Genomic DNA, 27280 nt, shown 5'->3' on the forward strand with positions numbered 1-27280 from the left:
CACTGTCCTACCTGTACAACATATAAAACATCTCTTTTTCCTATGACTTAGCATCCAATAATCACAAATTTTTCAGATGAACTCCAGGGAATGGAACAACATCTCATCTCACAACCATCGGCTGTTAGTGACATTATGCCACGGGCAATGGGCGGAGCTTTCGCTATTAAACTGTGAGTGCCTGAGACTTAGTGAGCAGTATTGTTCATGCCTCTCTACCATCTCCTGCTGTCGCCAAGGATATATCAGCCATACTTTCATATTATTTTATTCTTATGAATATATTCATGTCCTTCGACCTCTAAGAAAATGTATTACCTTCTTTTCGCAGAGTAAATATAATCTAATGATGACCCTATAAGAGATCAAAACCAATCACCACATGAAATAAATAACTTACATGTGATCAAGACTGTTTTCATCCAAATAATTTTACAACTGTATGTGTATCAATTTGAAACCAAAGCAATCTTCAAACACGGGTAGCTTGAAAAATTTTATGAAGAAGTACTTACACTTTGAAGGCATGTAGTCTGCATATGTCTCGGCCACACCCATTTCTTCGTCATCGACCTCCTCCTCCTCATGGACACCACTTAGGGCATTCATCTATAAAACCAATCAATTACAGTGAACTAAACTATAAAGTTCTAGAATAGGAACATCAACATCCGTAAATACTAATTACCACTTTTTTGTCATCCATAAGTTCTTAGTATAGTTTACTGCAAGAAACATTGTGAAACTAAGATAAAAATAAATGACTCATTGTTCTGCAATTCAATTATTAAATTAAAGAAATTATATTATAAACATATTTTAATGAGTTTTATTAATTTTTTTTAGTTCAAAAATGGCAAAAAATTGTTATCTCCTAAGTCACATTAGGGCAATGATCAGAAACTGGTGACAGTTTAAAAATAGTCCTACACATGCAGTTTATTAGTTGTTATTTTTTTCCCAACGAAATGTGAGTGCACAACTGCCGAAGGTACGGTTTCATGACAATATATGCCGATAAAATTCTTCCAGACTTCCAGCCGTGTCAAGCCATATAAGATCCCACAGTTCTTAACCTAGTGCTCATCGGCCCCTGTCAAGGTGATTGTCAAATGACTGCTGCTGCCATTCTTACACAGCCGTGCTGCCTTCAGTGACGTCAGTGCTGCTCGCTCTGGCAGCGTATCTGGTAATGTTTACACTGCGCACCTGCAGTGCCCACTTCAACCTTCCAACAGTCGGGTTCCAACTGTGCCTAGCTGCAGGCCGCCATCTTCAGTGCGAGCGCTGCCACAAATTTTTATCTTTATCGCTTCTCCCGTGATGTTATCCCAGGAACTACTAGTATGTATAACGAGAGATGTCTCGTCGATGAAATACAGCATCCATTTTGTAGAGTGTATTTTGATACTGTTGATTTTTCAGCATACCTTAGGCGAAAACATCTCTCGTGCTCTACACAGCACTGTTCAATAGGTCGTGCAGTCTGTCTGACTTTTTTATGACACAGTATTGCATTCGACAAGACCCTAAATAAAGACAGCAGCCTGCAGCTAATCACAGCTCAGATCCCAGCTGTCAGAACGTTGAAGTGGGCGCACAATGAAAGCATTACTGTAGCAGGGTGTAAACGTGGACAAGGAAAAAAAATTCGATTTCCCAGTTAAAAATAAACTTTGTCCCGGGTGACAGTATATTTTCCCTTATCAATCCTTTGAATGGTTATGGTTTTATATATGGGTGTACAATTTCCTAGCACTTTCGAAAACGAAACTCAGGGAAAAAGACGTGTTTTGGAAATATCTTTGATGTGCAGCAATGTGTACGCTGTGTATTTTCATATTACGAAAGTATACGTTGGAATTACACCAAACACTGCATGTTACTTTCCGAATCATTGAAATTGAGACTTCGATGCGCTTTTGTAAGTCGTTCGTAGCTCACGTCACGTGATCTCGCCAGCCGATGACGCGTATATTCAGAGCATAGGACACGTGATGTAGTCAGCCAACAGCAACATCACTGTTAAGTAGCACGAACACACAAACGGGGAAAGTTAATAGTTTTAATTAATATACATAGTGTTGCTACAAGAAAAGAAAAGCTTTCACATATAATATTGGTCTCAAGCTGCAAGAGAAGCTAAGCTTTCGCATATACTGTTCATCTTTTTTGCGCGTGTTACGCTTTAAGATATATTACACAAATGTGCCAGTAAAGTTTTTAATAATGACATAAATATCTGATCTTCAGGGTTCGAAATTCTTCTAAATGGCTCATCATCAAAGAGTTGATTTTTAAATGAGAGTCAAACGCTCTGTGACTTAATAAATTCATGGTACATTATTGCACATTGTTCAACTTACGTAAAAGGATATCTACTTTGAAAGTAATGCTTTTAAAACCACTATTCACAATGAAACTTCCTGGCAGATTAAAACTGTGTGCCAGACCGAGACACCAAAGATTAAAACTGTGTGCCAGACCGAGACACCAACTCGGGACCTTTGCCTTTCGCGGGCAAGTGCTCTACCACTGAGCTACCCAAGCCCAACTCACACCCCGTCCTCACAGCTTTACTTCTGCCATCTTGTCTCCTACCTTCCAGACTTTACAGAAGCTCTCCTGCGAACCTTGCAGAACTAGCACTCCTGAAAGAAAGGATATTGCGGGGACATGGCTTAGCCACAGCCTGGGGGATGTTTACAGAATGAGATTTTCACTATGCAGCGGAGCGTGCGCTGATATGAAACTTCCTGGGAGATTAAAACTGTGTGCCTGACCGAGACTCGAACTCGGGACCTTTGCCTTTCGCGGGCAAGTGCTGGTAGAGCACATATTCTGCCAATACTTCGTCTTCTGTGAAGTGTGGAATGTAGGAGATGAGGTACTGGCAGAAGTAAAGCTGTGAGGACGAGGTGTGTCATGCTGGGGTAGCTCAGCAGTAGAGCACTTGCCCGTGAAAGGCAAAGGTCCAGAGTTCGAGTCTTGGTCCGGCACACAGTTTTAATCTGCCAGAAAGTTTAATATCAACACTGCAGAGTGAAAATCTCATTCTGGAAACATCTGGCTAAGCCATGTCTCCACAATATCCTTTCTTTCAGAATTGCTAGTTCTGCAAGGTTCGCAGGATAGGAGCTGTGTAGTTTGGAAGGTAGGAGACAAGGTACTGGCAGAAGTAAAGCTGTAAGGATGGGGTGTGAGTCATGTTTGGGTAGCTCAGATGGTAGAGCACTTGCCCGTCAAAGGCAAAGGTCCCGAGTTCGAGTCTTGGTCCAGCACACAGTTTTAATCTCCCAGGAAGTTTCATATCAGCGCACACTCCGCTGCAGAGTGAAAATCTCATTCTGGTACTATTCACAATACTTTCTCACGATCTGTTAGAAATAAGTTTGTGGTAGCTATCGTGACGTAGTAAGCCCGTATGTACGTACATGTAAAACATTGAAAGATCTTACTTTATGTCATAAAAGAAACAAGAGATAAAAGGATACTGCAAGAGCATTGGAACTTCATGAACCATATTAAAATCTGCACATTTAAAGCGCATACTTAAAGGGGACATTTGTATGTCCAGATTCCGAATGAAGTAGACCTCGACCTGATATTAAGCTTTTCAGTGTGGTTTACGGGATGAAAATTTTCTTGGAGAACCAGTACAGTACTATATCATTTTTGGTTCATTATTATGGCATAATGCCATCATCATCATCATCATCATCAGCCAATTCAATCACTAGATGATGTGGCCTCTTCGAGTCGTGGATTCAGGTAGGCTTTCAGCAGTCTTCTCCAAGTGGGACGGTCTTGGGCTGTTCTCTGCCAGGTGTTACCAGCGATCTTCTTGACGTCTTTGTCCCATATGTCTGGTGGTCTTGCTCTAGGCCTCCGGTGCTCTCTCGGACTCCACTCCAGTACTAGCTTCGTCCATCTGTTGTCTTTTCTTCTTGCAGGGTGGCCAGCCCACTGCCATTTCGAGGAACCTACTGCCTCTAAGATGTCAATAACCTTCGTCACAGAGCGGATGTCATCTGCCCTTTTCCTGTCCTTCCTTGTATAGCCCAGCATTGATCTCTCCACGGCTCTCTGTCCTGTCCTAAATTTCCCTTTTGTAAATGAGTTCAGTGTACATGTCTCGCAGCCATACGTCATCACAGGAAGAATGCATTGATCAAATACTGCTTCAGATTTACTGGCATTTTTGATATGAATACTTTTGAATTCTTCCCAAATGTTTGCCAGCTTCTTTAAGAAGAAGCATAATGCCATATGTGCTAGAAAATGAAAATGTGCACATGAAATGCACCAAACAGTTGAAATTAGCCAGTACTGTGGAATTAAACATTTCGTTTCAAATACATTGACTGCCTCTGTGGAAAAGGTTAACAAAAGTCAAATTTCTTTAGCAAACAGACAAAAATAACTTCATTGCTCCACAAGGTGATTAATGCTCGACTGTTACAAAGGTGGAAACAAAATAAAATCTGAAACTAATGACATATTTCAGCCTTCCGTAATTATGTGAATGTGTTTTAATTCACTTGATAGCTCCCGGCCACAGATATCCGTTTTGTTTTCATTTGACCTGAGAGTAAACGAAGGGGAAACAGCCGGGTCAATACTAAAAAAAAATCGAATTTTCAAAATATGTTCATCTTGTAGCGCATATCTTTCTGAAAAGTCTGAAACATAAAACATATGTATTTGAGGAAATGTAAGACATATTATTTGGTCTTAAGTATGCCAAAGTGCAGTGCCGCGCCTCTTCATAAAGCATTTTTCTACTGCACATCCACACTATATTCAGGAGAGTGGAAATTGAAATGTCCTGTGGTGCCTCTCCTGCTCCCAGTCGGCCGGTTTGACAGCCTGCCCCTCTTTAAAAAAATCTCGCAATTAATAGCGGATGGGATTATTTGTAATCAAGAGAACAAGAACTCTGAGGAAAATCTGAACTCTTTATTGCCTATTAGTTAATAACATGCTGTTTTGTGTGACATAAAATTAAATATAGGATATATAAAACCAATACTGACAAGAGATAAGCAAGAAATTACATACTTCTTCAAACCTTAGCTCTTAGCATTTCTTTCTCTCTAATCTTTCTACAGCTTTACACGGTAAGCTTTCCTTTCTGCGAAATAATCTATTACCTCATCAAAGTTCGTCAAACGTTTTGCCACATGAAAAATCTAAATGTCGTTATCTAATACTGAAAAAATTGTTAATACAAATAATACCCAAGACTAGTGTGGCTTCTCGATCTGATTACGTCTATTTTGTCACTGTCTGCTAGATAAAACAAAATAGGCCTTTCTAATATGGCAGCAATTTTGTAACACACCAAATAAATGTGACTGTTTTGGCACAAACAGCCATTTTTAGAACACGACAGAATATAATTCACGAAGTACCAATATCAAATGCCTATTAGGCCTACTACAAGCAAAAAGCTTTATGTTAGGAAATAGTTTCACATTTCATTCATACGCACCAGCTTCTCAAGCATGAGATCGAAATGTAGTATTATGAAATTTTTATATAAATTTGGAATCGTATTATTCTTCCATAATTTGTGTGATGTCCCCGTTTCTTCTCCTTCCTCATTCTAACAAACAATCTTGTCATCACCAATTCTGTAGCTATTGCTGCCCTGTTATTCCTGTCAGTCGTTTATTTCCATTCTGGTAGTCTGAATCTATGGATTTCACACCGCTGATCATTCGCAAACCCAATCAACCACATAATCAGACAGCGATTGGCATTCATCCATTCGGCTTTACTCCCTCAGCTCGTATAGCCCCCATCCCCTTTTGTCTGCAGAAAGTTTATTTCTAGATGCGATGAGGATTCTCCTGACAGAGACATCACGTACACTATGCATGCATTCAAAAGTCAACTTATGATTCATTCAGAAATCAACTTAAAATGTGTTCAAAAACCAACAGAGAAGCGTTTCAAAATCATATGAATAATCGATGGACAAACGTGCGCTGGATGCTAGGTGCTTTGTGAAACAAGTTTTTTTCCTCAAGAATATGATTTTGGCGCTCCCTTTTCCTGGTAGCATCTAACTGCACACTGCGACTGCTTGCACAGCCAACAGCCACATTCCTGTAGCCAGAAGCGGGAGAATCTACTACTCAAACATGACTCAACTGTGCATGCGCAAGAGAACACGAGCAACTGCTAAAAAAAATCTAATGTAAACAGTTGCGACTTCACGCTTATTGGAGGCAATTTATTGTTATGAAGTACTGCATAGTCTTCCTAAAGCCTTTGACACATTTTCAGTTGGCAGACGCTTGCACGAGCACTGTGTGTCGTCGTCGTTATGGCGCATTTCCTTTGCAATTTAAGTTATTTTCGTTTTTTTCTCTCGTTTAGGTTTTATTGTGAAGTATTATCCTGCAGTAGAGTGATACAGTAATATCCTTTGTTAAGAGTATCGGTTCTTACCTTTCAAAATTACAAAAATTTAACTGAAAACTAAAACAATGAAAAATTCCCGGAATTCTAAAAATATCCCGGGTTTTTCCCGGTTTTCTCCCGAATGAAAAAATTTCCGTGTTTTTCCCCGATCTCCCGGGTCATATACACCCTGTGTATGTGGTACTGGAGCTAGCACCAGTGACCTTACACAAGGCAGCATGGCTATATCTACTGCTCATGGATTTTAAACCACTTGACGCGGGTGGAAGCCTGAGAGACTTTTATCTGTTCAACAGCCTTATCTCAGTTATGAACAGCCAAACTGAAGTACACAATATTGGTGGGTAACATACGGAATGTTTTGCAGTAAGCAAATAACAGTGTAAAAATCTTGTTAAACATGTCACAGAATCAGATTGCCAGTGAAATAAATGTTATTCTGGAAAGTACCAGTTTTAGAACAGTTTTTTTTTTTTTTTTTTTTTAAATAGGGGTTTTTGTTAAATTTATATAGCAATTGCAACAGTAAATTTATACATTTAATTAGACAAATTGAGATACATGTTTGACTTGCAGCAGCAATACTAGTTACACTCAAAGACGAATAGTACTGTGGCAGAGGGAAGTAAGAAATCTGTATGTCACTTTGCCATGGTAAAATGTTTTTCTGTGCATTGAAACTTCCCCACCTCAAGTTTTACAAATATCAATAAGGTTTGAACAGACCAGTTTTAGCCAACCTTTAGCGAAACTTGTGGGTGAGTCAAGTGGATAGTTCAGAAATGGATAATCTATTAAATAAATTGAATCAGATGAGAAGCCAATACACATTTCAGGTATCACTGACTTTTGCAGTGGACTGGTAATCATCTTGATATTTCTAAAGTTCGAGGTTGTACCTCCTGGAAAAGGCTACAGCTGAGGGGGCAGTGCCAAGTCAGATGAACTTTCCAGGTTTGTCAATAGTTGGCAGCACCTTTGATGCACAATAATTGGCATACCTCAAAGGAAGAGAAATACCGAGTGCATGTAAGCTAGCCTGAGACATAGGCCACTTGGTGGGAAAAACCAAACTGTTTCAATGAACTGGATAGGGTAGCCACCAGGGCCAAACTGTCTTAATAAAGAAAACACGAAATATGGGAAACTCATAGAAACTACATCAAATTAGTGACAGAGAAGCCACTCATATGGTTTTAAATACCAAAATTAGACATGTGCTAATATAATAATGAAAACCATCAATTTTTGACAAAATAATTTAATTGGATAGATAAAAAAAATCTACTCACCAAATGGCGGCAGAACACACATGTAAAAGAGGGTTGTAATAAGGCAAGCTTTTGGAGCCAGTGGCTACTTCTTCAGGCAGAAGGGTTGAAGGGCAAGGAAGAGGGGTGAAGGAAAAGGACTGGAGAGGTCTAGGAAAAGGGGTAGATTTTGGGAAAGTCATCCAGAACCGCGGGTCAGGGGAGACTTACTGTACGAGATGAGAAGGGAAGACTGCATTGGATGAGATTTGAAAACCTGAGAGCTTAAAGATGGAAGACGGGGTAATATGCAGACAGAGATTACTGCTTGGACATCATGCACGAGTTAATAAGAGTGGAAAGGTAAGTGCATGGTATGTAACAGAGATGGGAGGCGGGTGGTGAAAAATAGACAGGTAAGACAATGAAAGATGTAGAAAACTAAAACAGAGTGAAGCAAAGAGTAGTTTCTGTGAATAAATGATGAGACAGAAGAAATTAACGTAAATTAAGGACAGGTGGCTGGCGAGAACCAAGGACATGTTGTAGTGCTAGTTCCCACCAGCAGAGTTCTGAGAAACTGGTGTCTGGGGAAGAACCCAGATGGCGCACATGGTGAAACAGTCACTGAGGCAATCATTATCACGTTTTAGAGCATTGGTTACTACCACCAAATTATCAATTAGGATGAATTGGCATAGGTATAGGGTGTATACTGGCAACACGCAGTATCCTGTTGCAGAGCATGCTCTACAACATGACAATCATGACATCAGTGCCTGTTTCACTACACTTGGTTCTCACCACCCACCTGGCCTCAATTTACGTTAATTTCTTTCGTCCCAGCATTTCTTCACAGTAATTACTCTTTTCTTCACTCGGTTTTTTTAGTTTTCTACACTTTTCATTGTCTTACCCATATATTTTTTGCCGCCCCCTCCCACATCCATTACTTAAAATGCACTTAGCTTTTCACTCTTATTAATTCATGCATGATGTTTAAGCAGTATCTCTGCCTTGCATATAACCCTGTCTTCCACATTTAAGCTCTCAGGATTTCAAATCTTGTCTGATGCAGTCTCCAACAAGCTGTCTTTCCTTCTCATCCCGTGCAGTAAGTCTCCCATCCCCCTCCCCCAAAATCGCAGTTCTGGGTGACTTTCCGAAATCTACCCCTTTTCCTAGACCTCTCCAGTCCTTTTCCTTCTCCCCTGTTCCTCACCCTGTTCTGCCAAAATTGGACATGCACGTGAGTATAGCCACACCCTCGGTATGAGATATAGTTTTCAAGTTATTTAATGGTAAATGTTTTCGATATAAAATTACCTTTAAAAATTAATAGTTCACTAACACAATTCATACAAGGTAGTGCTTTTGAGTAGGTCTTAGCAAGTACTATCAAACTGTTACGGTACATTTTTTGTGAATAATATTAATTTTAAATTACTGGCTGGAATGTATATTCTGTGCATGAAAAAGTGTATTCTCCCACAAATAAAACAAGAAATAGTGAAAGTAGTGGCAACATTATTAAAGAGAAGTAATTACAGATGTATGACTAATTATTTTAATTATTTAATATGTATTAATGCTGTAATTATGCAAAACAACATCCGTATGAACAAGAACAATATATGAAACAAAAAAATTGCAGCTACACGGAAGCTACCAGCAGCATTGACAAGCTGATGAAATTTACATCCAAATTCAAATGTATATGAATACATAATATTGTTATAATAGAAGGAAACATTCCACGAAGGAAAAATATATTTAAAAACAAAGATGATGTGACTTACCAAATGAAAGTGCTGGCAGGTCGACAGACACACAAACAAACACAAACATACACACAAAATCCAAGCTTTCGCAACCAACGGTTGCCTCGTCAGGAAAGAGGGAAGGAGAAGGAAAGACAAAAGGATATGGGTTTTAAGGGAGAGGGTAAGGAGTCATTCCAATCCCGGGAGCGGAAAGACTTACCTTAGGGGGAAAAAAGGACAGGTATACACTGGCACACACACACATATCCATCCACACATACACAGACACAAGCAGCTTGTGTCTGTGTATGTGTGGATGGATATGTGTGTGTGTGCCAGTGTATACCTGTCCTTTTTTCCCCCTAAGGTAAGTCTTTCCGCTCCCGGGATTGGAATGACTCCTTACCCTCTCCCTTAAAACCCATATCCTTTTGTCTTTCCTTCTCCTTCCCTCTTTCCTGACGAGGCAACCGTTGGTTGCGAAAGCTTGGATTTTGTGTGTATGTTTGTGTGTCTGTCGACCTGCCAGCACTTTCATTTGGTAAGTCACATCATCTTTGTTTTTAAATATATGAATACATAATATTAAATTTATAGTTTATGTATGTTTTCAGGAGACGGCAGTGGCGAGCTTGACTCACATCAGGGCGAGCCTGTAAGTAACAAGGCCATTTTCGCACATTTGTGATGGTGGGGGAGGGGGTATGGTGGGGGAGGGGGATATGGTCGGGGAGGGGAGATGATGGGGGAGGAAGAGGGGGAGATGGTGGGGGAGGGGAGGGTGTGGGGAGAGGAGGGAGGGTGTGGGAGGAGGGGAGAGTGTGTGGTAAGTGGGGAGAGGGTTGGGGAGGGGAGTGTGGGGTAGGGGGTGGGTAGACGGGGAGAGAGAGGGGAGGGGGTGGGTAGACGGGGAGAGAGAGGGGACATGGTAGAGAAACAGAAGAGGATGGGGAGGTGGAAGGGTGAGGGGGAGGGTGGGTGTGGGTGAGGTGAATGGGAGAGGGGGACGAGGAGATGGTGGGGTGAGTGGGAGGGAGAGGAAGAGGAAGAGGGAGAGGGGAGGGAGAGGGGGAGGGAGAGGGGAGGGGGAGGGAGAGGAGAGGGGAGGGGAGGGAGAGCAGGAGGGGGAGGGAGAGGAGGAGGGGGAGGGAGAGGGGGAGGGAGAGGTGGAGTCAGAGGAGAAGAGAGGGGGGAGGGAGGGCGAGACGGGGGAGGGGGAGAGGGGGGAGGGGGAGAGGGGGGAGGTGGAGAGAGGGGGAGGGGGAGAGAGGGGGAGGGGGAGAGAGGGGGAGGGGGAGAGAGGGGGAGGGGGAGAGGGGGGGAGGGGGAGAATGTGTGTAAAAATTTGTGATTGTACTCTTTTATTTGAAACATTTTCTGAACTCCCTACACAACTCTCTCTATGTGAAAACACTTCAACGGTAAGTTTTCGCCTTCTTATTTTCACCCCGCTCCCCCTTTTAACAAATTTTCAGTCACTCCTTTCATTTCCTGACCATTCAACCACGAATCTCTGCTCATTTTACTTTCCTCCGTCTCTAAAACTCTCCTTTGCCCTCGCAAAAATCGCATCACACATCCTCTTCCTAAAATCCTGTCTCTCACGTGATATCCCACCTAACGGGCTTACCACTAAAATTGACATCTCAAGCTGTCATCTGTAGTTTAACATATCACTTTGGTGAAGTGATATGTTGCATGACTGTCTTCTGAATCAACAAATGATGATCACCGCCATACAAACACTTTCAAACAACAGGCTAGACGAATTGGTCTAAACTGTTGTTTGGAAGTCTGTTTTCTTTATCTGCATATATTCTGGAGTGGATGGATGCCTGCAAGCTTCACAGATTGCAAGGCAAAGGTCTTTCTGGTCTTGACTCATGAGCTGTGGGACGAACTTGGCGGCAACAAGATGCATTTCAAGATGCTGTCAGGATTTCATGAAATGATCCAACTGTAAAATGCTGCATTTTTCTCCAATCTCTCGGACATTCAGTTTTCAATCGACACGCAAAATTTTGTTGATGTTCCTGACATGAGCATCATCGGAATACCTCGAACGGCGTCCCAAATGAGAATTATCTGTAACTTCCATCTTGCCATTTTTAAACCATGTGGATCATTCTTAACATCAAGTACGGCTTAAGCACTCACCACTGTAGCTTTGTGCATCATTTGGTGTGTCCTGTAATGGTGTTCTCGAGTTTCATGCAAAATTTAATGGAGATGTGTTATTCCTCTAATTCTGCCATCTCGAAATTCACATACTGTGTGATACAATGTTTTACTCAAAACAGCACTGAACAGTAACTAACAGACATACAACAATGAAACTTCCAGCAGTTACACATTAAACACAGGCCTGTGCAAGGATGCCAACTGCATTTCATTCCAACACACCATTGGCGTGAAATTATGAATGTTCTGAAATTTTTTGAACATACCTCGTATAGACAATCGTTCTTCCATCACTCTATTTATGAGAAGAACAGGAAAGGAAATGATTAGTGGTGGTACAGGGTACGATCTGCCATGCACCATATGATGGCTTGCAGAGTATGACTGTAGCTGTAGATGTAGATAACTAATATCTACACAATGGGATAATTGTGTGTAAAGAATGACTTAGTGACACATTTGTACTTGGGGAACAACAGAAATTAGCAAACATTGGACAGCAAATGGGCTACAAAACTGTGATGATTTATTTCACCTAAGTGGTACTTGCTGTTAGCACCATCACTTTTGACAGGGGAATCAAGGACGTATACCCTTCGCTATATGGTGTAAATATGACAGGCTAACATCCAGATACGATTGCTGTTTAGAGGTAGTCTTTCCCCAGAAAGAGGCATATCTAGAAGGTTACTAGAGAAGTAAGTACCATTAGTTTCGAGGTTCCTCCAAAGCACAAAGTAGATGACCTTATTTGAGTTTGTTAATTTGTTCCACATGCTAACTTACAAGATGGAATAATCAAGAGGCAATTGTCTGTAATCTATTCTTATAGGTTGGAACAGTATGTATTTGATTACAGAATGCCAAACAAAGGGTTGTTCACTGCTCAAAACATGTGACTCCTCTGGTTTTGTGATACTCCCATAAATACTAAAAGTATTTACATGCTCTAATGCATCTTGTACATGTCTAACAAGGAAATCAGCCTTGTAACAATGGATGCTGTGTTTCCTTAACAACTCACATAGGACAATATGTCATTAGAGTTTTGCAAGTTTTGTACAGTTTCCTACAATTGGGAATTCAGTTCACAAGAAGTTGTTTTTTTTTTAATTGGAGATGACAAATGACAAGCTTCAGTTCTACAAGAAATACAGTTGCTTAAATGAAATATGATTAGACTGAAAGGATTACTGGGACTACAAGTTCTAGCAATGGATAGTCCAAGCACATGGGATTCATATTCATAATAAGAGAATGATTGGCTGGTAGAGATGTAAAGGAACTTAATCACAGCAACGTTAGGTCAAACACTTGCCTATCATTAATGATTAATATTCCAATGTGTGGCATTCCATATATAACAAACATGAATAAGTATATTTATTTACAAACGAGATGCAGTTACAGTTGTGATAGTGCATAACGCAGACATACACTGTAGGTAATTTTAATTAAGAAGGTTACACTTAATTTGAACTTCAAATGGTCATTGTTTATTAGCATTTTACAGTAGTGACGACATTGTTCACCTAAGGGGAGGAATCTGCGGCGTAACATGGCGTGGTGAAATGGTGTGTTACACAATCACCTACCAAAAGAACAAATGACGATCATCGCCATAAAAAGTTTATTTAAGTAACGAATTGGTATAGCCTGCTGTTCAGAAGTTTGTTTCCTTCATGTGCACGTATTGTGGAGTGGATGGACACAGCATGTCACAAAGCCCTAATGAAGATAGCAGTCTTACTACATCCGTGGGATCCACTGGTTGTGTAGTTTATTCCTTGTCATTGGATCCTCCTTGGACCCTTGTCCAAAAATATACATATAGTATGTGATTGTTGTAAACACATAAACAACACATTTGAAAAAAACGTGACACACAGTTCTAATACATAAAAGGGATATGCTAATTTTCACATTTTAGAAGAGATTCTGTGCAGTCAAAATATTGTGAATTTTTTAATGCAAGTTGTTTATTCAATCAATCTTTGGAGTTTAGGTGTTATTGTTTATATATTTAAAATTCTTCTGAAAGATTCATATAGTAGCCCTTTTCAACTATACGTAAAATTTCCATGTTAAGCAAGGAGGGAGGAGGAAGAGTATGTTTCTCGATTTTGAGACATTCTGAGAAAGTTGAATTATATGATTTCTCACTGTTTTTGTTGATTAAGTGCTCATGAAAGAGGGTCTTAAAATGCTCTACCTATCTGCCCTACATAAAAACTCAGATATATATTACACTGTACTTTATATATAACCTAGATTTGAGAAAATTTTCAGTTGGATGTTCCTTACAATGTATAAAGAGCAACTTGGTGATATTACTGGTGGTGAGGGACACAGCAACATCATATTCTTTTTAAACAAATTAGCTATAGGATATGAAATGTCACCTAGACTTGGGATTGTAGTTTATTGAATGTAGAGGAATTTATATTCTTGTTGGCTTTATTTTTGACCACTATATATTTCAAGTTATTAAGTTCAGTAACAACAGCAGATGGGGTTAGCAGCACCTCAATAATATGGTTGATCATAGTGTGAAAGAACGCCAGTTTGTGCTTAAAAGGGTGACAAGAAGAGGCATGACTGATGTTATGTGCTGTGCTGTATTTCCTGTAAATGTTAACATTAATTTTACCATCTGCTAAACATAGTTTCAGGACCAGAAAACTAGTGTCATTATTTGATTTTCTATTTCGTATGTAAATTTAATTTTGGGTGGAAGCAGTTCAGTGACTAACCAAGTGATTTGAAGTCCCTCACATCTCCTTTTAATACAACGACGTTCTCAACAACATATCATTATAAATGAGAGTACAATAAACAACAAATTGGTTCTGAGAGTCATCATATTTATTTCAAGAACTGGATATCCAACCAACTGTTGGAAGTCTACTTTTTCAGCCAATAAAAACTTTTTCACATGCTCGAAGGTGGAGTTAGAAATAAATTTATTTTGGAGGAACTGTAAGATACATTACATGACAGAGTATCAATAATGAAACTTCATTCAATTATTGATCATCAGATGTCTTTGCCACTTCTCAAGGATTTGATCATTTATGCCTAGCAGACCTCCAGATAGGTGAGAGAGGAAACTGTACATTTCCTTAAAGGAGGACCCCACCCATTGCATTCCTAGACGTGAGCCCGATATACAAGTATCAAACAAATGTGGCACATGTAGCTGAAGCACCTTACTCGTAAGAAAGTTAGTAACAATGACAATGACCAACCTTGCTTTCATCATTCATCCAGAGCTGAGACACCATTTTGCCTGGAAGGCCACCAGCCCAGCCTTGGTGCATGGCATTCATACCACTTGCTTGCATCATCTGGGTCAAAAGGCTTCCATTTGGCTGCATCATAAATGAGTTCAGTGGCATATTCATATGGTTCAATCCAAGAGCACCCAATGCTGTTAAAGGATTCATGGGTCCCATTGCATTTAATCCGCCCATATCCATTGCTGTAACAGAGCAAATAACTTTGGACTGACAAACAGCTGAACTTATCAGTTCAATGAAGTCATTATAATTACATATTATACACTTATAACTTTTCTACGACTCATCCATACAGCACACATTACATTGTTACGATCAAAATGTTGACACTTTTAGACTCCAGTACAGCACGCATGCATATGCGTGCACACAGACTAATGAGACGTTTTTGGAGAATATCGATAAATATATCTGGCTCTTTTATTTTGAGTTTACAGTTCAGACGTAAACTGAAGCTCCAAAACAAACTCCAAGGAATAATACAACTTACTAAAGTACACGAACATATTTTCATGAAAGAAAATAATTTGCACAATGAAATTAACACAAATTTTTAAATTCAGAAATGTCATTTATGACTTGTTTGTTAGCTCCAAGCGCCATCACATTTAGATCAATCACATAGATTTAAAAAAAAAATAATATCCAGAGATTACCAAATGCAGAAGCGATTTATTGTTTTTCCACGCTCCATTTCACACTCCTGTCGCTCTGTATGCTCATCTTGGTATCTTAACATTTTCTAACTGATAATGGCACATACAAAATTTCACTCAATATGGAATCAATGAGTGTTAACTTCATAGAGGAAAACACTATGTTTGATCTATAGGACAGTCAAATCAAAATATGTCAACTGCCAAAAGATATTGATATTTTATCATTCCAAAAGTAATCACAGTAACAATGAAGACATTTCTTTCATAGTAAAATAAAATAATTGTTTATTATTTATTTTAATGAGTCACAATTGTAACCACAAATCTCCATCCATTACAAAACATTGTCCAGAACATCTTCCTTCCCAACATTACCAAGGACTAAGTTCGACAGTGAATGACCTAGGCTGTAAGTTCGACACTGAATGACCTAGGCTGTGAGAAGTTTGCTGAATCTTAAGACCCTGGAATGCACTCAAATGACAACAAGGCAGCATGCCTAGGGAAAATAGCAATTTCCTCAGCCCTCCACTGATTTATTCCAGCACCAATCCATTTCCCTATAATGCTAATTCAGTACTTCCGAATATATAGTAATTTGTTTGATCCCATAGCACAGCCATTAACAATGCACACACGATTTTGGAAACTTTGAGACGTGATATCTCTACTAATATTTTCTTGAAAGAAACAAAACTAAGTCATCTTGTATCACTTTTTTGTGCTCCCTTAAGTGAAATACTAGTAAAAAAAAAAAATTCCTGAGCAATTTGCAAATGGATAAATTTAAGCAAAGTCAACCGAAAAAGTAGATGCCTGAAAAAAATTGAAGTTTAGTTTTCTATATCTCTGGAAGTAATTGTGAGTAACACCTGAAACCTTGCACTTAATAATTTAGCAATACAAGGTCCTAAAATATAAAATTTCATTCTATTGTTTTTCCAGAAGTTTACAATATGAGGGCAAAGTTGATGATTTTTCTAAATAAGCCAAAAATGGATATTTTTGGCCCACTTTTACAAGAAAGTCTTCTACAAACTCTTTCAAGCCACCTAAAACATGTATTTGCTTTTGTAATATGAGGATAAGCCTCTACAAAACAACAAGGTAGGGGTACATTGAAAATGGACACGTATTCCACTGGTACTCAAATCTGACATTTTTATCATGTTCTCCAATTGATTAGTACACTCTGGGGAAGGAAATATGAAAAGTCTTGATGACTAGGAAGTGAGATAAAATCCAAATAAATTGAAAAACTTCAAAAAAGTGGTGTCTCTTGTCACAACTTATTGCCACATATTTAAGTCCGTTTTCTTGCTATAATAAACTTCACAATTTAAGTGTGTATTGCCAAGGCAGTGGATCTCATGGTAGTAAAATTGTTGCATAACAGCTGCTGCATTCATCTTATAAATAGCCTGCAGGTTTTACACCACTGTCACATTGTGTAAATTTTGGTGAAATTCACAGCAGTCTTCCTGACAGGTTTTGGGATAAATTCATGTTGTAGAGATTTTTTTTTAAATTGTGTAATGTTATTGATGTGCTCATGTATTTTTGGATTAAGGTATAGCATACTTTGTGTTAGCATAGTTTGTAGTTAATGTGAAACATTAGTGTCCCCATGGTGGCTCCTTTTAAAGCATCCCCGTCACCACTGTGCCACACCTGACAGCTGTGCAACAGCAGCCACATGTGAGTTTCTCTATCAAAGGCTCCCAAACCTGATAAAGGTTTCTTTAAACAAGATCCCAAGCTGATTATACATTTCTATATGGGTCAGAGGTTAAGGCTAGAAGAGACCTCTTTTAGAATCCTACACTCAAGTTTACTTTGAGCGATTTGAATTTTTTACCGGTTTCATTAATTTGCTGAAGAATGTCACGAGGAAAACTATACTGCCAGTCCGACAGTGTCACTGATGGAATTGTTTCGGAAAAAAATTTTGGTAATAAAGACCGCAAAAACATCCATTTTTCTAACATGATTACCCCAGCCCAGTCAGTGTGGCTCAGGCATTGAAGAACGTAAACATGCTGCCAGCACTTTTGCATAAGCTGATGATGAGGGGGAAGCCGAGTTAAGCACTAATAGTCCACTACATTAAGAAGATGGTCAATCAAGATAAAAGTTGTGGGTGCGGGTGAATTGTACAACGGCAACAGAAGAGCATGGCACAAGTCTTGGCAGCTGAAAACTGTAAGCCAAGGATGAGGGCCCATCATCGCGCCTTTCTTATGGCTCCCTGTAGTCGATGTTCAGCCACACCAATAGTAGAAGAGCAAAAGAAAATGCAAAAGCCGTCAGCATATAAGGAGGATGATACTGACGACTCCGACACGATTAATGGCCACTAAAAACAGAGGGACACTCAGTACAAAGTCCTGTGGGAACCCATTGACTTGGATATGGGGGGAATTGTGTGAAGCACCATTTCGAACTCTGAAGGTGGGGCGCAACAAAAAGTTCTGTTTAAAACTCGGGATTGGGCATCAGAGACCCAGCTCTTGTAACGTAGCAAGGATATGGTATCACAAAGTGTTGTCGGGCCCAGGGGTTGTGTCGGGACAATGTGTAATGGCACTTAGAAATTCTCACTCACTGAACGAAACATTATATGGGTCAAGGTCACTTACTCAGGTGGTGTTGTTCCACCCATTATTTTCAGGTGTGAAAGGTGGGGTGGTAATTCTCAGATGCAGAGGTTCAAGCATAATGCTCAGCAAACACTCTACCATTGTGTCTAGATCAGTATATACAGCCCCAGGTTTACCTGCAGGGGTCTGATGTCTGTAAAGGCATCTGAGCTTAGTCCAAACCAGTGTAAGAAAGGTTCATGTTCCAATGGTGGAGACGTACCCTTTCCAGCACTTCTAGTTCTGTCTTTTAATTGCTGACAGACCTGAGCACAGCATTTGAAGGCAATGAGGTGCTCCATTGATAGGTGCCACTTATGATGCCCAAGGGCCTGCCTACAATGTCTAATGACCACAGTGATATCCGACGGCCACCAAGGCACTGTCTTCTGCCGGGGCAACCAGAGGAACAAGGTGGGAGGAGTTGAGAAATTAGTGCAGCCAATACATTTCATTTCATGGTACTTCAACATCTGGAGGAAAGAAGATGTTGTAGATGGTAATTTCCTGCGTTGTTCTCACCCTGACAGCCACGGAGTCTAAAGGTGTTTGAAGAGGCACAGGTTCGCTATACACAGCAGTAAGGACACATATACATACTCCACCTGACATCCAGTCACAGTCAATACGATTTTTGTAATAGTCCTGATAGCCACAAAGGGCAGGGGTCCACTTTGCTGGAAACTATGTTTCCTGGAGGACAACAGAGAAAACAGGCATAATGCTTAAGAGTTGTCGTAGCTGTCATGTAGGAGGAAAAACCGCCACAATTCCAATGGAGGATGACACTTTCTGTGGTCTGGGTAGGAACGATTCAACCAAAGAGGCACTTTACACTTCAGGGTCACCTGCTGTTACCTGTTGAGGGCTTCTGGTCTCTGTGTCTGTTGGTTCTGAGGCTCCAGTGAGCTCTAGGTTCTTGAGGGATACTAAGATCTCCAACTCATCCTCAGAATGCGAACTTTCACGAAGCGGTGTTTTAGGGGCCACCTAGGTTCCTTTCTTCTTTCAGTCTTCTCGGTTCTTTTTGGTTTCTCTGGATGGGAGGGCTTCTCTGAGTTTGTCACAGTAAGCAACAACAATCGTGAAGCCCTACGACCAGTAGCTTGTGGCTCCTTCGACCACTGGCTGGTGGCTGGCTTCACAGTAGCAGAAGCTTTGGAAGGCAGCATCTGGAGACAACTTCCTTGCAAGTGTAGCCAAAAGACGTTATTTCTTCTTTGGGTTAAATCTGACTTTGGCACAGAAAGGGGTAAATTATCCTGCCACAAAAGTCTTTGGTCACCTACCAAACAGCATCAAAAGCCTGACAGATAGCCAACCAACATTTAAAAATAAATTAAAAGAATTTCTAGATGACAACTCATTCTACTCATTGGCTGAATTTTTAGATATAAATTAAGGGAGGAGGAAAAAAAACCAACTTAAACATTAGTTTCATGCAATATTTTGTGTAATGTAATATCTTGTACAGACATCTTTTATTAACCTGACACATTCCACATCATTACGAAGTGTCATATTCATGATCTATGGAACAAGTATTAATCTAATCTAATCTAGCTGAGGGGTGGGGACTGATGTTCCTGATGGCCGAAGGGGTGGTGGTCCTGAAGTCGAAGTTAGGGGAGCAATGGGAGGAGGAGTGCCCCCAACCATCAAGGGGGCAGGCGTAGTCCGGCAGTCCGGGTCTTACATTCCCTTATTTTCCTCTCTTTCAGATAAACAGTGCAGTCTGGCAAACAGGGGGAGTGGTGCTCTCCACAGCTGACACAAATGGGAGGGACACAAGAAACGTCGGTGTGTGACAGATGTGTGCATTCCTGAGATCTGGGACTGGCATTACATCACGAGGACACGTACCGAAATTTCCAGCATTTGAAGCACCGCATATGGAAAGGAACAAAGGGTTTAATGTCACATCAGTAGACCATCATCTTGACCTTTTCAGGCAATGTTATCATCCTCAAAGGCCAAGATGAAGGCACCTATTGTCCTTAGGTCGCCTATACACATGCCTAACGAAGTGTACACCCCATTGCTGTAGGTTGACCACAACTCGTAATCGGACTGCAAGAGAAGATCTCTATGGAATATAATCCCCTGGACCAAGCTCATGCTCTTTATGAGGGGTAATGGAGACTGGGGCATCACCCAGCTTGACACAGGCGAGCAATGCACACGACTGGGCAGGGGATGCTGTTTTTAATCAGGACTGACCCATTCCACAGTTTGGATGTTCCCTCCACTTCCCCAATGAAAAATAGTGGTTTGTTGTCATAAAGGATTCCCCATCAGACCCTGCACAAACTAGATATTGACGAGAACATCCCTCTCCTTGATCTTTAGCCCTATGTTCCTCCCAGGGTGTGGTCGTGGAGGAGAATGATTTGTGGTCGTATCTCTTGGCATTATGATGCACCTTAGCTCTCTTAAAGACTGCTGGGCTGTTCAACTACCAGCATCAGACAACTTCATCCACTTCATTGTGTGTCATCCACCCTGATGCCACCCACCCCGATCAGGGGCTCTCCCCACAGGCGCCACCCAGCCACAGCCAAGGTCACCTGGCACAATGTCTATTCCCACGAGTCTTGATGCCCCAAGAAGATGGGCATCTATTCCTTGGCATACGTGGGGAATTATCATCTCATGCATCAGCAGTGCAATCCCTGTGTTGTTATGAGACTAGAACTAAGAGGGTACATGACGACCCCTCCACGCCAGACCGGTTACCACTCTGGATATTGGATGTGAAAAGATCCATCATTATCATAGATACAGAAGATGCAGATGATGTTCCCTGTAAAGCGTATTCATCCAAGTAGCTGGATACATGATGCACCACATAAGATATCCTTCCCCAAATGGCCCGCACTTCTGCAAAGTTTTGGAAATGTGGAGGTCAGACCCTAAAAAGAGGACCATAACTTGTATGGCCTAAAAGGAGGGAACTCCTTTTAGTTGCTTCTTACGACAGGCAGGCATACCTCGGTCTACTCTAGCCCCCGAAAACCCGCAGGGGGACAATGAACTACAATTGTTGGAGCAAATACCTATTTCATACATTTATTTCTTTACAGTTGTTACGCTATTGGAGCACATTACGAACAGTGCCTTCAAGTTCACTAGATGACTATAAACATTTTTCTATTAGAAAGAACTTTAATTTTGTGTTAGAAGAGTTTAGAAGTTCGTCAAACGAATTAAACAACTGACATTTGGGCTTCAATCTGTCATTTTTAAATTCATTTCTGGCAATAGTTTTTCTTGTGTTGATGTTGTAATCATTTGCATCCCTACACTTTATAGCTACTGTAGGTTGACACATAAAAAAATAAACTAACTTAAACATGTACAAAGAAAACATCCATTAAGTTTCTGAACTGCAAAAACCACTTTAGGACATGATTCTCTATGGTCCATCCCATGTATAAGTCTTGTAGGTCTTTCCTTTCACAACAATATTCTTTTTAAGTGTATATCGGGTATACAGCCCCACAATTCAATCCCATATTTGAAAAAGGGGTAACTCATCCTGTATTATACCATTTTAAATGTTTGACTATGAACTATCTTTGTGATCTGGCTGAGAAGATGTACGCCACTACGCATAAACAAAATTTAAAAAGTCGCTGTCAGACGGTCCATAATTAAAAATTATCAATATACCGTAATATTACATGCAACTGAGGAAGACACGACCACAAAAGTTGAAGATGAAAATTAATGTTCTTTGCCCACCATATATTTTTATCAACATCCACAGCCAGAAGTTTACAACTGCTACTCTGTTGCTAAGATAAATTATTTACTTGATGTGGCGAGAACAGCCAATTTTAAATGCTTGTAACTGAGATTTGATGACACTCACCTTAAGGCTCTGACAATTCACAATTTCATTAATTCTGTTACACTATTGGTGGCTCCTTGCATCCTCTACCATAGAACAAGAGAGGGGTGTCAACTGTATAGCTTATTATATGGTAGTTAATGGATTGAGCATATGTCATTAATAGATATGAGGAAAAGAAAGTGACCAAGGATTGAGCCCAGAGTTACATCTTCTATTACTGTTTCACTGGTAAACTGAAAGTTCATAATTTTTATAATCTAATTTGCATATAAGTTTACTGTGCTGCTCACAATTCAACATGTATGTGGCTAGAAGATGCAGAGGTGGATCCCTGATATGGTATGACTTTAGTTCTTTTAGAAGTAACCGACTGTGTACTGTATAAAAAGCTTTTGTTAGATCTAAAAGCACACCAGCAGATAGTACATTTCATGGAAGAACTGCATAATTGCTGTGATTGCACTTAGTACTTTTCTAAATCCATGCTGAGAATTTACAATCAGTTTGTGTATTGTGAAAAAAGGCACAAAGCTAGGACAGAATAATAGTTTCTAACATCTTACTAAAGGTGGGAATTAGTGATGTCTGTGTACACTGAGAGAGCTGTTCTTTACTTCCCTTTCCATACACTGGTTTTACAACACTCATTTTTAGAACACCTAGATACACATTTATATAATGTGGTAGTTAATAAGGTAGGTAAGATGTTTAGACAGGCCTAAAAGCAAACCTTAATAGCTGCACCGGATATGCCATCACATCCAGATTCCCCACCCCTATTTACCATGCATACTTCCTGCTCGTTTGCTTCCTTACATGCTTCCTTGGAGCAATGAGTGAGGTTACCGGGGTCTTGACCTTTTCCTCTATAACACAGGTTTGGTTGGTCAAATGGAGAAGTGAAATACACGTGTGTCCAAAATTAAAGCAACAAACGGAAATTTTGCAAGGGTGCATTTATTTTCTCACAAAATATTGCAAACAGATGATAGCAAAGTAGAGACAGTGTCAAAAACATACACAACGCCAACATGCATAACGGTAGACAAAAAATTCTTTGTTCTTTCCAACTTAATGGATTTACGCACACATTCCGACAACTGGTTAAAGTGAACAGCATGGGGTGTTACCACTTCTGGCTGCAATACAGGCCTCACAACGATGGAGCATGCTGTGAGTGATGTCAGCAGTCCCATATTGAGGCAATAACGCCCATTCTTCCCGCAGAGCTGCCCGCAAGTCTTTGAGAGTGGTTGGGGGATGCTGCCGGGATGCAACCTGTCTTCCTAGCTCATCCCAGACAAGCTCTTTGGGATTCAAGTTGAGATAGTTAGCACGCCATGCCATATGAGCAGTATCTTCCACAAAAAAAAAAAAAAAAAAAAAAAAAATCAACCACCCGTGCCTGCTCTATGAAGTCAAGCATTACTGTCCATCAATACAAAGTCTGGGCACACTACTTTGCAAAACTGCATGAGGTCTCTAGTTCTCATCGTCATAACTGACAGCAGTTAAGCCTTGGCGATTCACCTGTACAATCTCATGAAGAGGTGTTCGAATGGTCTCCATAGACCCTGCTCACACCATTAAGGCTCCTCCTCGATAGCAATCTCTTTCCACAATGTTTGGATTCAGAAATTGTGTTGCACAATCCCTCCAGATGCGAATATGTCAATAACCACTCTCCAGACCAAATCAGGACTCGCCTGTGAAAAGACCATCCAGATGGCATGTTGATGACTCCACTCCAGACATTCCCTTCTGTGAAGACACATCACAAGTACACATACAGAGCGTCTCTGATAATAAAAGCTACTCTGGCGAAGCCTTCTTTACACTGTTTGTCTCGATATAACACATGAAGTGGGTGCTGCGAGTCATGCTAGTTGCCGTGCAGTAATAAGGCGGTACTGTCATGCCCTTATGGCTAAATAACTGTCTTCTTTTGATACCACAAGTGGTCAGCCATGCTCTGGTCTTCAGGATAGTGTTTCGGTCTCTATAGATTGTCGCCACATCTGAGAAACAACAGACCAATTCACATTTAGCCTTCGGGGCATATCAGTCTGTGACTGTCTTGCTTCCATTCTTCTTATGGCACCTTCACTGCAAAAAGTCTGATAGGTGTCTTCCTTGTGCCATACACCATCTGTGATTGTATAGGCGGTGATTGTGGATGTGGGACTACCTGGCAAACACTACCCCATTTGATAGGTACCCCCTGATGTCATTGTTGACATGGTTGTCCACTGACCGGAAAGCCATCTTCCGTGAACAACACGACTGTATGGACATCTGTTGACACTTTTTATGATTATACCATGAATTAGACACAACACGGGGAAATAAGGGTTTGTTGCGTTAATTTTTACAGTAAAACTTGATAAAACCATTACATGTAAATTCAGAAATCTGTTCAAACTGTTCAGCAGGCTGAAATGGAATGCAAATTTTAACATTTAATTAATAATTCATCGTATAATGCGGTAAAGAGCTTATTTGTTACTGGTGTATTACAGTATACATTAGTTACTCACAAATCTACAAGGATGCTACTTTTAACACAAAGACTGTACAGCCCTGATAATACTGTTACATGGCACAGCACGGAGCCGCAGGTATGGACATCAAATCATGCTGCTCTGTACAACATGGGACAAGTTACACACAGAGTCGGTACATGAAAGGAAATGATTCGTTAGTGAATGTTGTGTTTGTTGGCATGTCTTGTTTTCCATTATTACTGACGCACTTGGACACACACTGGAACATTGCTGCGTACCTACAAACACTCTGCTGCAATCTGCACAATGCAATAATTAGCTCTTGTTCTGTTAAACTAGGTCTTGTTCTGTTAAACAATGGTGTTACCCAGCAAGCATTCCAAAGAAAAGCACTGCCTGCATTATTCCATGCCATTTTCAGTTCACTAGTAGCACTTTAAGTAATACTGGTAACAGCTCAAACAAAAGGTATGTGTTGATAACATTCAACAACAAGATTAAGGTAATCGAGGTCAGTGGAAAAGAAACACTCTGTGCATAAAATAATGTTACATTTCAAATGCAATAAAACACAAATTTATGATACTTTAAGAAGCAACAACAAGATATGGGATGAATGAGTACTTCAGAACAGGCAAATGAAAAGGAAGATGACAGGAAATGAAGAAATTAATGACATAGTGAGTGAACAGTTCAAAAGTGCTCAGGTAAACAAACTTACCTTTCTCTGGAACCATTTTGCAGAATGAGGTTCTGAAAGTCACTAAAGAACTTGGAAATACGGAGTTTAAGACATCCACAGAATGGATAGACAGTTTAAAGCTAGGCAGGAAAGCTAAGAATGTGCAGGAAAATGTAGCAGCAGAATGGAAGACAATACTGTACAACCTAACTGTGAATTAATTAAAACGCAAAACATTCCATGTAATGCAGATAATTACATTTGAAGTGATGGCTTCCTGTCAACTTGCTCCACTTTTACTTCAGCAACAGATTTAACAGAAGACGATCGTGAATAAACAAAGGAAAAGAAGAGGAACAAAATGTTATCCCTACAGAAATTAATACACCTGATGAAGCTGCTGCACGCATAAACAATGTTATGCAATTTCAGGAAATTCAAACATGTTTCCTTCTTCGATAAGTGAGAAAAAAGTAAAATGTAAAGCACAGAAACATGGGAATAATATGCACCTACATACAACAATAAAAGAATTTAACATTATAGTAACAATACAGAAATGCTGTGCTATTTATCAATTAGTGAAATAGTCTAGCATTCTATCGTACAACATACAGTAAATGAACATCTACAATGTAGGAGTGAAGGTACGTAAATACTCGCATAATTACAAATTTATACTTCTGTGCACAATGCATGGCAAATTTTATGTAGCCTGGTGAGTTGTGTGTCTCTGGAAATTTGTACAGTTTGGAAAATTATATTAGTCCCACGCGATTCCGTTTTAGAGCACGTTTGACTGTACATATCGTATTTGGGTTTTTTTCCATTTTATCATCACGTCTTATGATGAATGGCTCTGAGTTCACCGTCTTGGGATTATTACAGCATTTGTCAGCTAGCTCCCAGAATGCTTTACTTATATTATCAGACTGCTCTATTGCTTTGCTGTTCACCTGATTTCCGAGGTTAGCAATTTCAGTTTAAGAGTTAGCTTTGCCCGATTCTATTTTTTCTTAAAAACCTGCAAAGTGGCACCTGTACAGGAAGGGAGAGGAAGACCAGAGTTTAACGTCCTGTTGACAGTGCAGTCATCAGAGACATAGCGCGAGAAAATAACGGAAAACCTAAGTCTCGACGGTGATTTGAAATATCCTTCAATCCCCCTCCTCCTCTCCCACCCTGGAGGCGAGTCTGATGTGCTAACCATTGCACCAAATCAGACAGTAGTGGCTTTATAAAGCAGGTCTGAGATTTGGCCTAGGACTGCTTCTGGTTTGGTAATGTTTAACTACCTTTTGAATTTCTTTGACAGGACAGCAATAGATGTAACAATTCAACAGGGTCGAACAGCACTCATTCTATTTGTGAAATGTCAAATTGAAACACCTTTCAACTGTCTAAATTTCCAATTGCTATTTTATCAAGTAACCAGTTTCAGAGACATATTATGCCATCTTCAGGTCCGTGACCAATGTGTCGGAGGATTACCCTCTCTGGTCCAGTCACAACAGGGCCAGTGCTCCCTGCCGCCGTTGGATAAGCAGCTGCAGCAGCAAGTCGTATACTCCTAGCTCACTCATTTGTTACATAGTTTAATTCTTAATTTCTTTGCGTGTTTTTGGTACTTGCATTGTTTAATTCATAAATTTCGGGCGTATTATAGTATTTGAGAGTTGTAGCATCACGTTTTAGTACCTGAATAGCGTAAATTCGCGTAGTCGTCTGTCATCTGTTTTTGTTTTGAACGGCCAGTGTCGGTTGGTCACAGTCAGTGTGCTCCCTGCCGCCGTTGGATAAGCAGCTGCAGCAGCAAGTCGTATACTCCTAGCTCACTCATTTGTTACGTAGTTTAATTCTTAATTTCTTTGCGTGTTTTTGGTACTTGCATTGTTTAATTCATAAATTTCGGGCGTATTATAGTATTTGAGAGTTGTAGCATCGCGTTTTAGTACCTGAATAGTGTAAAATCGCGTAGTCTCCTTCCGCCGCCGAGCAGTGTGTCAGCAGTGCAC

The 27280-nt window shown here is 40.2% G+C and overlaps 1 protein-coding gene across 2 annotated transcripts in view; it reads right to left on the reverse strand.

Moving 5' to 3' along the window:
• LOC126101610 (protein strawberry notch) overlaps positions 1-27280 on the reverse strand; it is a 274618-nt gene that overhangs the window by 208170 nt on the left and 39168 nt on the right. For both annotated transcript variants that reach the window (XM_049912293.1, XM_049912294.1), the window contains 2 exons: positions 14875-15107; positions 516-609 (listed from right to left, as the gene is read on the reverse strand). In XM_049912293.1, the coding sequence (XP_049768250.1) occupies positions 516-609; positions 14875-15107 (327 nt within the window). The remainder of the gene's footprint in view (positions 1-515; positions 610-14874; positions 15108-27280) is intronic.

This window comes from Schistocerca cancellata, chromosome 9 (assembly GCF_023864275.1).
Source record: "Schistocerca cancellata isolate TAMUIC-IGC-003103 chromosome 9, iqSchCanc2.1, whole genome shotgun sequence".
NCBI classification, from domain to species: domain Eukaryota; kingdom Metazoa; phylum Arthropoda; class Insecta; order Orthoptera; family Acrididae; genus Schistocerca; species Schistocerca cancellata.